General features: G+C 34.5%; 1 protein-coding gene across 6 annotated transcripts in view; it reads left to right on the top strand.

Annotated features, from left to right (window-relative positions):
• The window catches only part of CADM2 (cell adhesion molecule 2), a 1,000,353-nt gene that overhangs the window by 892,493 nt on the left and 88,501 nt on the right, over positions 1-19,359 (top strand). For all 6 annotated transcript variants that reach the window (XM_070597821.1, XM_070597820.1, XM_070597823.1 and 3 more), the window contains one exon: positions 16,447-16,625. In XM_070597821.1, coding sequence (XP_070453922.1) covers positions 16,447-16,625 — 179 coding nt within the window. The remainder of the gene's footprint in view (positions 1-16,446; positions 16,626-19,359) is intronic.

Genomic DNA, 19,359 nt, shown 5'->3' with positions numbered 1-19,359 from the left:
ATGAAATCTAGTAAACAAATTGTTTTGAAGATTAATGACAGTATATATGAAAGTTCCGCCTCCATCATTTCACAATAAATAACAAAATAATAACCAAAGGATGATGATAAATTATTATTTTGTCAAAGAACTACAGTGTATCTCACCAGGTTTTAAACTCGAAAGTCTTAATTGTATATTTAATACACATGCTGGTAATGGGCTACCATGGCAACCCTGGAAACTGAATTATTATCACAGATTTCTTCTGTGTTTCTGAAATTCAAGGTTCCAAGCAGAATAAACACATGTTAGTTATGATGGTCTGTGACTTTTAAAAGCATGTTTGAAGAGCAAAGGAATCCAGGCTAAAGTCAGCAAAACAGAGAGCTACGTGGCTATCACAGTTGAAGTTAAATACTGATAATAAACTGCAGAGATCAGAGGCAGAGGCATGCACCCCTGTCAGAGGGTAAAATGTAATCTAGCTAGAAATGGGAAACTGGAAAATCCTGAGCCACAGGAATAGCTCATTTGTAGTGTTAAGGTAGAAAATTTTCTAGAACAATTGGAAAGGACTGGAAGCAGTAGAGAACGAGTTCTGGATCCACAAATGTGGAAAAGGCTACTCTCTAGAGCAGGTCTGTGGAGATGAAAGAGACTAACTAGTTAGCAGGTTTTGACAGAAAGCCCAAGCAGGCGACCTGGAAGCATTAAACAACCCAGACTAAGTAAATTCATGGCTCAGGAGCAGTTGAGAACCCAGGGTCTGGGAGGTATTAAACCTCATTTGGGCATAGTCTTCCAAGTTCTTTCATGCTTATTGCCTTATTTAAACCACACAACTATCCTGTTGTAAAAGGTTTACAAAGATTCTTATCGTTTCCATTGTGTAGATGAGGAAAACAAGTCTTGTGGAGGTTGTGTGACCTCTTCCAGTGACACAGCTGATAAACGGTAGAATTAGGATTACAAACATGCTTTTTTAAAGTTTTAACAACATTGATGTTTGTGTTTTCTTGTTTACCCAGTGTTTTCAATTCTCCTTTCATATTTATTTTTCACAATAACATGGTGAAGTTGTCAAAAACAAGAGAATTCTCATGAACTACTAGGAAAGCTCATATTTCAACCAAATAGTTAAACAAAATATTTCCAGTTATGTAAGGTCAAACCTGTGTCAGCATATCTAAATATTATCTAAAGAGTTTCTAAATATATCAAGATAGTTTCTTCCTAGATTTTATGGCTATGTATATAAGAATTATTTTATTGTTACGTATATTTGTTTTCAAAGACAGGTTTGTTTTTTCTTAATTTTATGTATCTTTGAGAAGATTAAGACTACAGGTTACAACTACAAAGCAATACCAATGCAATGGAGTACAGTGGGAAGCCTTAGTAAGTAGAATAAGTGGAAAGTTAAAAGAAAACACTCCTCAAAACTATGTCTTTCTTGTTCAATACTGTGCTTATTATGTCACCCAAAGAATTGGTGGAATAAACATAATAAGGGCCCTCATATAAATATTCTCACATAGGCAGTCCTTGGATAATAAAAGTTACAGAGCATTTAGATTTTTTTCCCTTATATTCTGATATCTAGAAAGATGCAAAATTGTCTCAATTAAAGTTTAAGGCAACATAGTCAGTTTCTTCTAAAATGTTTTCAGAAGTATAATATTGGGAAATTAGCTCTAAGTTTTTGTAATTTTTAGAAATATATCCATGTGCTGTCCTTCCCATCTGAGTTCCTTTTCTGAGGCCCATATGGTCTTTTGCTTCCATCTCATGGCTTCAAAATTTAATCACACGTTGACTGTCTGAAAACACATAAGTGGTTATCTTGGAAATGAGACAGAATATATTTGGGTTTGTTTTGAAACAAGAAGCTGACTCTCAGTAATCCCACTGCTGTTATTTAGGCTGGGCGTCTGCGGTGTGTTGGGCACTCAATCATTTCCAATTAAACATTCCTATGTCTTGTGGAAGTCCCACAAGAGCTTGCAGAACCACGATTATAGCTCCATAGAGGAAATGTACTTTTTTGAACATTTCCAGGTAAGCAGTTTTCTTGCAACAAAAAGCCAATTATTTTGAGGGATTATGTAAATGTTCAGGGGGAAACTCTAACAGGAAAATGTCTCAATATGTTAAGACACCATTGTGGAAGGACAGCGACCAGATACATTGACTAGATTTTCAAGACACTCGCTTTTGGGTTCATGGGTTTAAAAATCTCTAGTTTTTATATACTAATTATGAGATTACTTCTAAGTATTTTACTCCTCATTTAAAAATCCTGTAAACATTGCATTTGTGTTTCTATAAAAACAAAGTCATCAAAATGGTAATTGGAGGAAAATTGCAGAAACAAAAATCACTCATAACATTAAAAAAAGCTGAAATACTATACTTCATCTTGAATAAGGAAAATGTTAGCCATTGCTCACCAAGTGCCATTCAATAAGATTTGTTTTTTCTTTGTCATTTTATTCCCATAATATGTGTCCTAATGTCAGAGCTAAGCTCTTTCTGGTAGTCAGTCACCAGTCAACTTACTGAGAAGTGCATTATTCTGTGTCTGTGCTAAATATTTTGACCATCACTGTTGTGTAATATATAGAGAGGAAGCAAAATGTGAAAAATAAAATTAATTCAGAATCATTTGCAGATATTTGGTATTATTTCAATTGATGGTGAAACAGAAAATTTTTATTCCTCGAAAAGGCATTTATTCAAAAAATTAAGGAAATTTTCTTGCATCGTATATATTTGTACAATGTATGGTATTTATTAATTCAATTTTCCAGGTATAACCTCAATCATACAGAAGGCCCTAAACTTCAAAGTTTGAAAAAATATTTAAACAGCAAATAGTGTCCCAAATTATAGAAAATATGAACATTTACAAATGTTTCCAATTAGAAGAATCTGTCAGTGATCGATAATGGCCTTAAGCCCAACACTTGCAAATTCACACTATCAGAAATATCTGGGATGCTTCAGGAAAGGAACAAAAAGAGAAACAGACAAAATTAAAAAGGCAGGAGAAGAGAGCAGCAACTGTTGTGACTTGTGCCCATCCACGAAATTATGAGCTGGGAGGGACTTCAGCACCACCGCTCACGACTACAAGTACAGGGATGGACGCAGGGAGGTGACCAGAAAGAAGGAAGGTGGAAAATACAGCAGCTGGGATTTCCACACAGGGACGGGAGAGCTACAGGTCTCAAGAGCTCTCCCTGTGGGTCACAAGTGCAGGGTTTTTCAAGCTGCTGGTTGTGGCTTATTAATAAGCCATAAGATCAATTTAGAAACCACTTTTTAAGACCAAAAATAAAATAGAAAATACAACAGGAAAGAAAAATACAGAGAATGAAAGAAAGTAAAGAAAAGTGATGCAAATATCACAGCACCTTCGACAGAGCAAGCGTTTCTTTCCTGTGTGTATGTGTTTGTACAAGTGTAAGGCTGTAAAGTCTATTTTTTAGTATAGGTCACACCTCAAAAGGTTTGAAAGCTGTTGCACTAACACCAACTGTGGTGAAGCTGGGTCTTGGCATGCTAAGTCCCAATCACTTCAGTTCCTCTAAAACCATCACTATCCCAAAATATACGTTCAAACTGGAGAGATCTTAGCGCCAAGAAAGCAGTGAAATGACACTAAGAATGTTCTGTTTAATAATGCAGAAATGAAATCCTTTGAGAAGCATTTCATCCAAATGATTAAAATATATTTTCAAATTTTGTCTTAAATTTCAATTATCTTCAGCATTTACGTATATGGAGCATTTAATTCCCCAGCTACCAGATAAATGATGTGCATTTTACTTTTACTTTTCCAAGACCATTGGTTTTACTATCAAAGAAGCAAGTCATGGAGCAGAAGCAGTTCTGTGATGGTGGCACCGTGTTTAACATAAGTATTAGATCTTATAAGGTTAATTAGCACTATTTTATAGTAGTGGAAGTAATGGATTGTAAAGTAACTCTTATAAGGAAAATAGGACCCCGTCATTGTAAAGTGCCCTTGAACTGTGGTTTTCAGGCATCTGACTGATTAGGATGCACGTAGAAACATTTTATATGGCATCAAATTGTCCTTATAATGTACACAGGTTGATAAAGTGGCAGATGCTGAGAAACTCAGACTCCTAAGTTCTTGATTTAAAAGACATGAAAATGTTCCGAAGTCTAGCTTAGTCAAAGAAGGTTTTCAGGAGCTATTAAGTTTCAAATAGTTTGAAAAAATATTTTCTTAAGAAATCATTTTTAAATATATCACAGAGATTTTAAGCTTAAGGTACATACACAGAGCGACTTATTGCTTCAATGAGGGAATGGATGTTTACTCAAGATTTCTTGATCTTTTAACCAGGAATTAATATTCTGTGTTTACCAAAGAACAGAAATGTTAAGTCTAGATAAGGTGTGGGTAATTGTTTCACTTTAGCACAAAGTCCTTGGGAGATTTACGTATTTAAGCATTCACAGTCTTGAATAGTTTTCTTTCAGTGCTAAAATCTGTCACTCCTTCAGGATCATAGCAATTTTATCTTTTCCAGGGATAATCTTTTATTTGTTGTGCCATAAATTGGCTGGAATTACAGTTTGCAGTGTGACTGCTTTGTTTCTCAAAAGTGCTAAAATAATCATCAATGAACACTGCCTTATCAGTGGTCCAGGATTTCACAGGCATTCCACAAAATGCCATTATTTTCAAGTCTTCTAAAGAGCACTTGCCTCTTGCATATAGGTTATTCTCTGTTTCTACTATAAGCTTCTAACCTTGGAGGCAAGAAGTGCCTGAAAAAGTCAGAATCAAGTAGTATATGCTCAGATTAGTCAGGATAAAAGTCCATTTCTTATTTGCTACTGAAGTTTTAAATCTAATGATGGAGTTAACGTTGATGTCATTGTCCCATCTAAGTCTAACCTTTAATGGGCCTCCTACTTGACACTATACTAATGCAATAGTTGACTTCAGGAATTTACATGAGTAGATAAACTCAGAATTTCAACTTGCAATTTAATGGAATAAGTAGGTTTGAATTTTCCACTTCAAACTGATTTCATTTATTACTCCATTAAATACCTTTGACCCTCTAAGATGGAAGTACTAATGGTGCTATTTGAGTAGGGGCTTTCCTTGTTGAGCCTTTCAACAGCAATCACTGGGATTCTCAAACAGGAAATCAAGGGAAGAAAGATTCATTGCTTTTAATAAAAAGAATAATGCAGGTATGGGAAATATCATATCTATGCTGAGCAAAGACTAGCTACATAAGAATTATGAGGATAGAGCAAGATTGAAGAACACATCCAGGAACCACTAAAAGCAGAAGGGAGTGGAGACCAGTGAGGAAAAAAGCTAGAGTCATCTTACTTTTTTTCTCTTTCTCACACGCAAAAACACAAAGACATACTTATTAAACAAATCAGTACAAGTAACTGCAACAGGCTAAAAACATACGGGAAAATGACATATTTAAAAGAGATGTTGTTAAAGTATTTTCCTCATCTAGGTAATTTATTCAAACCTCTTCTTCATTTACTGTATTATTCCAGCCTTAAATATTTGAAATGTTAGGGCAGAGCCAACTTAAAAAATGATGGTACTACCTGTATTGAAACAAAGATTTTGCAAAAAACTATATTTTAAATATTATCTTAAAGAGTTACGGAAGGCAGAAATGTGTAGATCTAATTATATATTCTAAGTAACATTTATAATAATGAGGCATATTTCCACGTCACAAAAGCAAAACCTTTTTTTAAAAAAACGAAATATTCAAAGACACAGTAATGAAATATACGTTACTTTAAAATCATCTTTCTTAAGAACATACAATGGAGAAAGGAAAGTCTCTTCAATAAATGGTGCTGGGAAAAGTGGACAGCCACAGGCAAAAGAATGAAAGTAGACCATTATCTTACACCATACACAAAAATTAACTCAAAATGGGTTAAAGACTTGAATGTAAGACCTGAAACCATGAAACTTGTAGAAGAAAACATAGGCAGTACGCTGTTTGACATTGTCTTAGCAGTGTATTTTCAAGTACCTTGTCTGACCCGACAAGGGAAAGAATAGAAAAAATAAACAAATGGGACTACATCAAACTAAAAATCTTCTGCACAGCAAAGGAAACCATCAACAAAATGAAAAGACCACCGAACAATTGGGAGAAGATATTTGCAAACCATATATCTGATAAGGGGTTAATATCCAAAATATATATAGAGAACTCATACATCTCAGTAGCAAAAAACTAACAACCCAGTTAAAAAATGGGCAAAAGATCTGAACAGACGTTTCTCCAAAGAAGATATACAGATGGCCAACAGACACATGAAAGGATGTTCAACATCATTAACTATCAGGGAAATGTAAATCAAAACTACAATGAGATATAACCTCACTTCCATCAGAATGGCTATAACTAACAAGACAGGAAATAACAAGTGTTGGAGAGGATGTGGAGAGAACGCAACTCTAATGCACTGCTGGTGGGAGTGCAAACTAGTGCAGCCACTATAGAAAACAGTACGGAGAGTACTCAAAAACTTAAGAATAGGACTACCATAGGATCCAGCTATTCTACTGTTGGATATTTATCCCAAGAACATAAAAACATGAATGTGTAAAGATTCATGCACCCCACGTTCACCTCAGCACTGAATAGTGATTACAATAGTCAAGACTTGGAAGCAACCTAAGTGCCTATCAAGGGATGAATGGATAAAGAAGATGTGGTATTTATACACAATGAAATACTACTCAGCCATAAGAAACAGTGAAATCTGGCCATTTGTGACAATGTGTGTGGACCTTGAGGGTATTATGCTAAGCGAATAAGTCAGAGGGAGAAAGTCGAATACTGTATGGGAAGTACAACATAAAAACAACAAACAATCACATAGAGACAGAGTTTGGACTGGTGGTCACCAGAGGAGAAGGGAGGAGAAGGAAAGGAAGATTAGGCACGTGTGTGTGGTGATGGATTATGATTAGTTTTTGGATGATGAACATGAGGTAATCTACATAGGAATCGAAATATAGTGATGTACACTTAAAATTTATATAATGTTATAAACTGATGTTACTTCAATTAAATAAAAAGAAGCTTCACAAGAGCAAAAATCAGCTGGTATTCACCACTGTACTTCCAGCACTTAAGAAAATGTTATCTTCTCATTAAACTTAATAAGATGCACATAGTAAAATCACCTTTCTCATTGCTCTTCATGTGCATTCTTGCATGATAACTTCAACAAGAGTATTTAAAAAAACAAACAAACCATATACCCTCTCCTCATTTTTTCTTGAGTTTGTTTTGATGTTCTGATAAAGACACAGAGATGATGGAAAAGTTGGGTTCACCAGGGCTGGGAATTAACCAGATAAGCGCAATGGGTGGGGAAAAGAAAAAAAATATTGATTGCATTGTAAGACTGGTTAAAGAGAGAAGTACAGTAGGAGGGGATTGAAGAATAAAGGGAAATATATGGTGAGTTCATTAGTTAGGATTTGAGTTTGATGAGGAGCTGAATAGTGAGCTGAAAAGATGAGAGACTGTGATTGGAAAAACTGAAATTTTTAAGGTACTGAAATGATGATGACAAGGTTTAGTGTGTGATCACAACTGCAGTGGGGCTGACAAAATAATTATTGGATATGAGAGGGTCAGGGGACTGAGAGGTCCAGGTATTGGATGGGTTATAACTGTAAATGTTTAGGTCAATGAATAATTAAAGAGATTCTTTCTTGTTCCTATGACATCAATTTATTTTGACTTCTTGGCTTCTAAGTAAGAGTATTCCAGGATGTTTGGTAATCTGCACTTTTTTCCCTTTCTTGAGCTTTGAAGTCTGCTTGGCTCTAATCTGTCTGTAAAAACTCCAGTCCTGCCCTCTGCTCTGATTTCTAGTTTCTCATTTCCTTATTGCTGGATAGAGATATATCTCTTGATTTTCTTCTAGCATTTGAATTTAGCATTTCTGAAACTGAAATCACCAACTTTCCCTTTCTGCTATGTCTCAGTTTGTTTTCATCCCAGTTTCTGTTTTGTTTGTTTATTCATTCATTTGTTTGGTTGGTTGGTTTTGCATCGTTATTTTTTCATATTTAGGACTGAGATTGTTCCTCTGATACAGACTGAACATCATAGAGAGAATTTCTCTCTCTCTTCATTAATGTCATACATTTCTAGCTCCAAAACGTAATGTTTACTTTCCCAAGAGCTCTTCTATTATCTTCTAATACTCTGTGCTTTCTTTTATTATTACTTCAACTTCACATAGGACCTTGTTTTCTCTCTCCAGAACTCTCTATATGGTCTCTTCATTGAATTTTCTTTCTCAGATATTTCATATTAGTATACTTAAAGAAAACTCTGATCAGGAATACTCACTTCTTAAAAACCTTAGCAAAGTATTTCTATTTTTCATGAAAGTCTATATTTTTTAGCCTGGCTTAAATGCCAGGCTAGAGAATATACAGGTTTAAATGTACAGGTTTGTTTTTTCCTTTCACATCTCTACTCCAACCTTCCCCATTTTGTCCATGCCCCCTTTTATGACCAGAATGTTCCTAACCACCTGTCGTTCTCTCTTCCATATTAATGTCATCATCAGTCTTCTGGTCTAATAACAAAATAAGACTTTTTTATGTTCAACTTTTGTCCTATAAACTTTGTCTTGGACTAACTCCTTCTGAGCATACTTAGCCCTGTTTCTTCATAGCAGCTAATAAATTGGCTTTTGATATTAGTCCTCCCAACTCAGTTATTATATAAAGTGCTTTTAACTTCGCCTTTCTTAATTTGTTATCTCAGCCAATAACAATATTACCTAACAACCCTCTTTTCTTTTCTTGGCACTCGTATTTAAATTCATCTATTCAACAATATGGCCTCTGAAGCCCAAGCATCCTACCCAGGGTTCTGACTCCTCTTGAGTTGGCATCTTCTATTTCTACCACTCAAATCCTACAATAATTAAAGACACTAATAAAGAGTTGTAAGCCGGTTGTAATGTCCCTAATATAGGTATGATGAATCTTTATGATGTTGTATAATTTATTTATGCCACCTACCATGTCCTGCCAAGTCTTATGGTTGATAGCATATATCTTACATAAACTACTAAAGTGTCATATTACAGAGAGAAGATATTTATTTTATTTTATTTATATCCCTCTTATTCCTGGTTCAAAAACTTGTGCAGATTGGTTTATAGATAATTGGTAGGTAATAAATGTGTAAACTCATGCAGTATCTAGTCAAGAATATTTCGGTATACTTTAACAACAACATCAACAAAATTCAATGGTCTGTCTGTCTCAAGATATTAGTGTAGGAGTAGAATATTTTCTAGTAATTAAACCCACCGAGACTCATTGAAGATTATTCTTCCCTAAATGTTTCTCAAGTTTTGTTTTCCCTTGAGCAAAACTATATCTATAAAGACAGACACATAAATGTTTCACTATGTTTTACAATGAACCTCAATTGTGATAAGTAAAACATTCAAAGTTAACTTGGCTAATAGTAAAAGCTATTTCATGTTTTAAGAATTGCTCTCATAAAATGTATGAAATCAATATCAGGAATAAAAGGAAAACAAGTTTCATTACAATTAAGCTGCATAACAATCAAATCTGTGGAAAAATCACAGCTTGATGTGCCTGCCCTCCAAGGGCCTAGATTAGTATTTTTAAAACAATTAAAAATATGTCTTTGAATATATATAGTATGCTATTTACAAACTATGCTCTGAAACATCTTGTTGGATACTCAATATTAAAATAACCCTTTGTGTACCTTTAATTTGAAATGATCAGTGTAGTAAATAGCTCCACATGCAATCCCTTTCTATTTCTTTCTGTTTAGCAACCACATCCTTTGCTTCCAAAAGAGACTCATTATAACATTATATATATGTATATTTTTTTTTGGAGGAAGATTAGCCCTGAGCTAACATCTGCTGCCAATCCTCTTTTTGCTGAGGAAGAGTGGCCCTGAGCTAACATCCGTGGCCATCTTCCTCTACTTTATATGTGGGACGCCTGCCACAGCATGGCTTGCCAAGTGGTGCTGTGTCCACACCCGAGATCCAAACCAGCGAACCCTGGGCAGCCGAAGCGGAATGTGCGCACTTAACCGCTGTGTCACCGGGCCGGCCCTTAACATTATATTTTGAATTGGTTTCACAGCTTTAAGAAAGGCTACTCCTTGAACTTGCTTTATATTTTAAATTTTAAAAAGGAACAAGCAACCCCAGCTTCTGGGTTTTCTCCTGTTTTTTTTCTTTTCTTCTTCTTTCTCCTCACTGGGTTGGCTATGTTTGGGCTGTGGTTAATGGATGCAGTCTCAATCTACCCAATGGAGAGCTTCGTAGACCAGAGTTCGCTCAAAATCTTTCCTTCTACTTGACCTCAATTTCAAACGCAGTTGTCAGTTAATTTGCATTTAATTTCCCTCCCTCCATTTCTCTAAAATTTGATAACATAAACACTGAGAGTTTTATGCATAGGCTCTCTGGTATAATTTCTTGATTTAAATGTTTTTGCTTAAAGCATAAAAGGAGATCCAAGATGTTTACACGACTCCTAGCACCTTTCACATTAGAGTGGAAATATCACACGAAATTTAGAGGGGAATTAGGCTTTTAAAAAATGTCCCTGGAATGAAAATTTCAATCATGTCTACTGCTGCCTGTGGAATTTCTAAACTGAAATGAAGGCATCGGTCCTCTTCATGAGCCATGTAAGTAGATAAGGCACCAAGTTGTTAACCATAAGTCCCTGCTTTCTCTTATATTAAAGGAAATGTAAGATATATATTCAAGTTTTTCTTTTTTCTTTGAGTCAGAACAAGATGTTTACTTGAATGCCATTACAATGACATACTTTTTTTCTTTCATCTAGGAAAAGTAAGTTTAATATTCATAAGATTAATTTCAGTACTAAAACCCAAATTGTCTTGTGCTTATGAAAGAAAAGACACTTCAGAACTATAAGGGGATATAGCTATTTGGGAAAAGTAAGATACTAGACAGAGCATCCATTTCAAACTTTGGAAGATCTTTTACTCCTGTCCATTTCTGCAATGACACCAAGAGAATTCTTTCCCTAGAAGACCTGCATTATGAGACTGACTTTTCCATAACTGAACCTTTTATTCTTTATGCTTCTCAAGCATGAGCCTGAGAGAGGATGAGAGCCGTGAAGGCAAAGCAAGATTCCATTCTATTCAATATCTATGGAGTAAACGATCTGGTATATTGGGAGAATTAGAAGGACTGTTACTGGTACAACTTTACAGAATGGCCCAAAGGGCAACTAGAGAGTTTCAGTGGAAGTTAGTAATCAGGTTCGTATCTAGTTCAAGATATTAATAGACTGGTAGTCTGAGACAGTTATGGCAATTCTTTCCAACACCAATCTATAAATAAGGATTTGTTAAAGATATAGGAGAATCACTTATTGGATATGTACAAACAAAACACTGAGTTAAAAACAACCTCACCAAGGCCTTAAAATACAAGGGAATAAATAGACGAGCATATTTGGTTTCTTTTTTCTCTATTTTCTTGTAGTTTTCTGTCGCCTGAGGAAGAAAGGGCTACAAAAATGTCTTTAGGTGCACAGGAAAATAGACCATGTTTTTAGTCCTATAGCTTTGGTAGACCAAAACACAAATCAAATTTCATGTTGTATGGAAGATTTCCATATAGCTTCTACCAATCCTGGCTTTTAAAGTTTTGGGGAACTCTCTGGATTGGCTATATTAACATTCTCACTGTAGAGTTACACAGTGTTATCTCACGCTGGATGCTGGGCCACTGTCCCGTTACTCGGGTGTCCAGCTCCTACTTGTTTTCCTCCTTATCACGTAGAAACTGTAGACTGGAACCACTTTTTAAATGATCTCCTTTGGTTGCCTGAACAGCAGGGAAGATTGTTATTCATTTGAGCAAGAAATGCAATCATTTCTGGGTTCCAATTAGAGAAAGCCTAGGGGCCCTCTTTATTAAGATGAAACACAAATTGTATCAAGACTTGCTAAACCACTTAATATTTTTATGGTGATATTAAGAAGCTTGAACATTTTAAATACTAGTTGGAATATGTGTAGACTATTTTTAATCAATGCATGAACGCTAACCTCCGTTTCATTATAATTGCATCTGTTTTCGCCACCTTGAAGGTTTACCATACAGAGGAGGATCAGGAATCCTACAATGTTCAGTGTCAACAGTGACTTACATTGCTGTAATCTCTTGTTAACTATTTTTGCAGGTGTTTTTTCCATTATTTCCTAAAAGAGAAAATTATTTTTTTAGAAAAAAGAATTTTTTAAATATAGACTGGCAACTTGATTTTTAACTTCATTTCTAGACACAATTTAAAAATATATATAAAAATTTAATTACATATTTACAGAGCCATATGCTTTAAGATGTGACTGAAAGCTTGTGAACATGAGAAGAGAAAAATTATGACAGTTTGGATTTTGGGGGTATAATTTTGAGTATGGAAATGTGTGAATACTCATTTGATCACATCTGTGTGTGTTTCAAAATTCTGACTTATACATCAAGAAAGTATCCCCTCTTAATATAACAAAATACTTCCAGTGAGTAGTAGTTTAAGGATAAATCTTCTAAATTCAAATTATCCTTAATGAAGCTGTTATCTTCTGTTGCCTTGTGTGACCTTTTATAAAGGCAGAACACAATCTCTGATGTTTCAGGTATGTGCGGTAAGTCATAGCGTTATTGCACCAGTTTTCTCGCTTCAAAGGATGCTAAGGATGCAGGTGGTGCAAGATTATCCAGGCTATCAGTTTTAAAATTAGAATTAGTAAATTCAAGTAGCAACTAGAGGATATGAAATATATGAAGCAAGTTGAGAAGTATTAATGATTTGGTTCTTATAAAAGATACTATGAGAGTGAGTTGTCTATATAACTGGATGATATAAATTATTGTATTTTTCCAATATTTTTGGATAACTAAATATTTTCGGATAATTTGTTTTTCATAGCCTGCTCCTTCAAAAGTTTCATGCTGCCAGTCCTGATAAAATTGCCCTCCCTTCTTTGTTCTCTCTCTAGTGTTTTCGCTACTAAGCTAAGTGATTCTTTTATCACCTTGCATATCTAGTTGGTTTGATACAATTTCCAACATTTATTATTGTTTGGTTCACAACTTTTCTCTCTTTTACAAATTTTTTTCATAAAAATATATCTTCTTTGCCTTAGAAGAGCTGTCATAATCAAAACCATCACATATCAAGACCTATGCTCTAATTGTATTCACAATAACAAAATGTAAGTTCAAAGTTTTCACCAAGATAAACAAATAAATAAAGCTTTCCTGAAAATAATTTCCAATGATGTGATAAAATCATGTTTTAATTAAAAAATTTGACGTAGAAGAACTAGGAAAATATCCATCAAGTTAGAAAGCATGCGGTAGTAGACAAAGCATTTACTATGGAGGCAGACCAGGGTTTGGCTACATCTCTGATCTTCTATATTTTTATATGTATTACATTTTTGAAAATGATATTTACAAAGTGTTCTTGTGAGGATTATTGAAAATATATGTAAAGGATTTAGGATAGTGACCATTATCAACACATGGTAGTATGTATTGTTAATAACCGTTCTTATTATTAATAATTACAAAAGACTGTGCAATCTTGGAAGACAGAAATCCATGGTTCAGTTATCTTTTCTTCCCTAAATGCTGATTTTAAGATAGGAATTCTTTGCAAGTATTTGATTAAAAGCGAAGTCAGTTTCTATGAGTTTGGGTTTTTTTTAAGATTCCACATATAAGTGAGATCGTACAGTATTCGTCTTTCTCTGTCTGACTTATTTCAATTACCATAATGCCCTCAAGGTCCATCCATGTTGTCGCAAATGGCAAATTTCCTTCTTTTTATGGCTGAATAATGTTTCATTCTATTTGCAATATATTTTCTTTATCCATTCATTTGTCAGTGGACACTTAGGTTGCTCCCTTATCTTGGCTGTTGTGCATAATGCTGCAGTGAACGTGGGGTTCAGATATCCTTTTGAGCTAGTGATTTCATTTCTTTTGGATATATACACAGAATTGGAATTGCTGGATCATATCGTATTTCTATTATTAACTTTTTGAGTCACCTTTATACGGTTTTCCATAGTAACTACACCAACTTACATTCCCACCAACAGTGCACAAGGGTTTCCTTTTCCCTACCTCCTCCCCAATGCTTGTTATTTCTTATTTTTTGATGATGGTCCTTCTAACAGGTGATATCACATTGTGATTTTCATTTGCATTTCCACCATGGCTAGTTATATAGAGCACATTTTTATGGACCTATTGGCCATTTGTATGTCTTTTTTGTAAAAATATCTATTCGGATCCTCCACCCATATTTTAATCGAATTGTTTATTTTTTTGCTATTGCGTTATATGAGTTCTTTATATGTTTTGGATATTTACCCCTTATGAAATATATGATTTGAAAATATTTTCTTCCATTCTGTAGGTTACCTTTTCATTTCGTTAATGATTTCTTTTTCTGTGCAGAGGCATTTTAGTTTGATATAGTCCCACTTATTTATTTTTGCTTTTGTTTCCTTTGCTTTTGCTGTCAAATCCAAACAATCTTCACCAAGACCAATGTCAAGAAGCTTACTGCCTATGTTTTCTTTTAGGAGATTTATGATTTTGGATGTTACATCCAATTCTAATCCATTTTGATTATGTAGTAAGACAGGGGTTCATTTCATTCTTTCCAGGTGGCTGTCCAGTTTTCCTAACACTATTTATTGAAGAGACTATCTTTTCCCCATTGTATATTCATAGCTCCTTTTTTGAAAATCAATGGACCACATATGTGTGGGTTTATTTCTGGGCTCTCTATTCTGTTCCATTGATCTATGTGTCTGTATTTATGACAGTACCATACTGTTTTATTACTATAGGTTTATAATGTAGTTTGAAATCAGGAATTGTGATGCCTCCAGCTTTTTTCTTCTTTCTCAGGGTTGATTGGTTATTTGGGGCCTTTTGTGGTTCCATACAAATTTGAAGATTGTTCTATTTCTTTGAAAAATGCCATTGGGATTTTGATAGGGATTGCATTTAATCTGTAGATTGCTTTGGGTAGTATGAGCATTTTAACAATATTAAGTCTTCCAATCCATGAGCATGGAGTATTTTTCCATTTATACGTGTCCTCTTCAATTTCTTTCGTCAGTATCGTATAGTTTTCAGTGTACAGGTGTTTCACCTCCTTGGTTAAATTTTTTCCTAAGTATTTTATTCTTGTTGATGCAATTGTAAATGGGATTGTAAATCAATTGTAAAATTGATTTTCTCAATTTATGTTTCTGATAGTTCATTGTTAGTATATAAATATGCAATTGATTTTTGTATATCGATTTTGTATCCTGAAACTTTACTGAATTCATTTGTTAGTTCTAGTAGTTTTTTTGTTGGCATCTTTAGAGTTTTCTACATATACTGTGGCATCTGCAAATAGAGACAGTTTTACTTTTTCCTTTCTAATTTAGATGTCTTTTATTTATTTGTCCTGCTTAATTGCTGTGGCTAGGACTTCAAGTACAATGTTGAATAAAAGTGGCCAGAGGCACAGTGTGGGGAGTAGGGGAAATGGGTGAAGGGAGTCCAAAAGTACAAACTTCCAGTTATAAGATAAATAAATCCTAAGGATGTAATGTACAGCATCATGACTATAGTTAACAATACTGTGTTGTATATTTGAAAGTCGCTAAGAGAGTAAATCTTAAAAGTTCTCATGACAAGAAAAAAAGTTCTAACTATGTGAGGTCATGGATATTAATGAAACTTATTGTGGTAATCATCAAATAACTATTTTGTACACCTTAAAGTAATACAGTCTTATGTCAATTATATCTCAATAAAACTAGGGACTAAAGAGAGAACTGTCAGGAAAAATCTTTACGGGGTGAGAAACGCAGGAGAAGTAAGGGAGAGAAGCTTCCCATGGTTTCAGGCAAAAGTGTGCCACAGTGATGGCCCCAGGTGCAAAGGTATAATTCCAGGTACCTCTGAAGAAGGCTGTTCCAATAGCCCACAGGCAGTCCTCCAGAGACTAGCAGGTGTGAGGCATTAGCAGTAGGATCAGGGCCACAGGACCTGCTATTGTATATCAGTGACCGCTATAATGACTCAACAAATCAGTTCCTTAATACATGTCTGCTTAGTTAAGCAGAATAGAATTAAATTATATCTACCATACCTCCAAATCTTCTGAGTGAGTGCATGATGGTTCTTTCGATGCCTTGTAGAAATTAGCACATGGTTATGCACAAAATGGGTGTTAAAAATTTATGAATTGCTTGATTTACTTAATTCACAGAATATTTAACATTTCTTATTGTTCCTTTCTATATGTATGTTTAAATTCAATAGGCCAGAACCCGTTTTGTGGACAAAGGATGGCGGAGAATTACCAGATCCTGACCGAATGGTTGTGAGTGGTAGGGAGTTAAACATTCTTTTCCTGAACAAAACGGATAATGGTACCTATCGATGCGAAGCCACAAACACCATTGGCCAAAGCAGCGCAGAATATGTTCTCATTGTACACGGTGAGTACTTTTTTGATTTCATTATACACGAAAGAATAAATGACCTGAAAAACTGTTTAAATTTGACAAAATATTTAGAATAATAAACAAAATTAAACAGGTTTTCTTTTTCTTTCAGAAAGACTTCTCATAAGTGTAAATATCTCCAAGATTCACAATTAATATGTTCCAAGTCAAAATAATAAAATGAAATTACAAGAAACTAAAAATAAAAATTATTTTTCCAAAAAGATTTTTATTATAAACATATTGTATAGTTTTTGGTGGTGACTAGTAAATTATATTAATGTCTTTTATTTTGCAAATAAATGCCTTTACTTATAAATCAGAATTATGAAAACTATATTTCCCTTAAGCTAATTTTGTTGTATTATCATAAAAATATACTTTATAAGCACTATAACTGGTTTCACAAAAAAATGGTAGCATGTCACTGAGATGCAGCAAAGACAGAGGTGTACAATTTTAATGAAAACTGCCTTAATTTTTTGTGAAGAATAATTTGAAATCCACACACATTTTTCCTCCTCCGCACTAATCTCACAATTTGAAGAAATATAATAAAATGATAAAAAGAAATACCAATATCCAAGATTGAAGAGATCTCTGTTTTTCCCAAACAGCCACAATGGATAGCTTATGAAGTAACTTTACCATATTTTTAGATGGAGATAAACTTTTATGAGATTGATAAATATTGCAATAAACAAAATTAGTCAGGTTCCTTTATCGCGGGACATCTCAGAATTTATTTTATATGCCAGGATACATTGTGAATCTCCAAGAGAAAGAGGCACTACAGAATGTAACATTTTCCCCTCATATATTTCACCAAGAAAACCTTTACGAAGACCAGTCTTGGGTTCCTCAATATTACAGTATTCCAGACAAATATTGTGTAAAACATGACACTTTAATAAATCCAGTGGACCCAAGAAATCATGGAGAGAGTATGTCCATTTATCTTTCTAAGTGAATCTAAGTATAGAATACTGTTAGAAGCATTTGTTAGTTCTATACCTTTCCGAAAAAGAATTTGGGTAGTAAAGTCTAATTCTTTGCAAAGAGATTTAATTTTAGGTAAAAAAAAAAAATCTGGTTTATGCTTTTTCCCAGATATTTACTCTGTTATGATGTAGGCCAAAATTGGAGAAAAAATAATATATGTAGTCAATATACCACTTTCCTATTTTCAAATTGTTTTAGTGTATACAATGTCTCAATTCTTAATCCCGCTCTCCTATTGAACGAGAATGAAGGTTCACAGGGAATCAACTGTCCACAAAAAAGCATCTTGAAGATAGTAGAGCTGAGCAATTAATTTCTAACATCACACAAATTATGGAAATTTCAACTTTTGGGAAAGATAAGCCTAATTGAATTAGGCTGACGAAGTGGAATTAAATGTGGTAAACCCTGTAGACACAGCCTGCCAGCCTGAGAGTCTAACAACCACTGAGTGTGTCAAGAAGATAAGTTAGATCCTTAGTGCAGGATCCAGGAGGAGCTTTCAGTTTCTGCTGACCTGGATGTTTAGTTCATGCAGTCATGCAAGTGAAGGGAAGTCTGATTCACCCTTAACTTTCTAAGTGCTTCTCTCACCTAACAGTTTCTGGGCACCTGGGGGCATGTTGTACAGCATGTCACACTGTATCTAAAGCAATATGACATAAAAATATAGAGAATTACAAGGGAAGTGACAGAAAGAATAATATACTTAGATGTAAAGTATTTCATTTGTTTTTTTAAAGTAATTCAAGTGGGGAAAATTCATATGTTTTCCCAGTGTTTGCAAGCTAGCCAACAGCATGATTTCCTAAATAGCCAAGCTACCTTTAGGTAGTTGGCAGTTGACATATTTCTAATAAATACTTCTCTAAGCACTTTGTAAGAAGTTATTTCTGGCTTTCCTTTTTGAACTACAATTCATCAAAAGCACCCCATAGATTAATGCTATTCATGCTGCTAGATAAATGCTGTGCAGTTCAACAGCAGTTTACCTAGGGTTATTGACACAAGTAATGAGAGGCTCTGTGGAACAGGGAAACCATATTACACTGTGTGTAAAAGGGCTCCAATTGGGTTCATTACAAAATAAAGGGTTTTTTTCCCCCTTTGCACACGGGTATAATGTTTCATTAGTCACTAGTTGTATAAATATAAAAAGCCACTCTCTTCTGTTAATGGTTTGGCTGTTTCAAAACCCTACTAAATGATGAAATTTGAGTGGCGTTTCGATCTGTAATGAATGCTGTATGCATTTCGGAATGGAGTGATAAGTGATCATTTGTGAGAACTTTACCCTTTTATCTTTTACACGCAGGTTGGTTTTACATTAGCTGTGATAATTTAATATAGCTCCAGCACCAAAGGGCCTTTCAGGAGCTGAGACGCTGTCTTTGACTCGACCACAGTTGCCTGGGTTCTATTGATTCTTTTCTTGATGAGGTCTGAGCACTTTCCTGTGAAATCATCTGGTATCTACATGCCATCCTAATGGGTAGATTTGATTCTTTGGGTGTCAGTGGAAGTGCATTATTTAAATGTTATCACATTTAATTGTTAACAGAACTGACATTTCATGTTATAGACACTGCAGGGTTTTTTTCTACTTCCTAATTACACCTTTGCAAATTTCAGCATTAGAACTACAGATGATAATTTGAAACTGCCAGTCTAAAATTCACCCTCAATGAAAGGCCTAACAAAATTCAGTGTACAAACACCTGTAGAA

This window comes from Equus przewalskii, chromosome 27 (assembly GCF_037783145.1).
Source record: "Equus przewalskii isolate Varuska chromosome 27, EquPr2, whole genome shotgun sequence".
NCBI lineage: Eukaryota > Metazoa > Chordata > Mammalia > Perissodactyla > Equidae > Equus > Equus przewalskii.
This window is presented reverse-complemented; position numbering and strand designations above follow the sequence as displayed.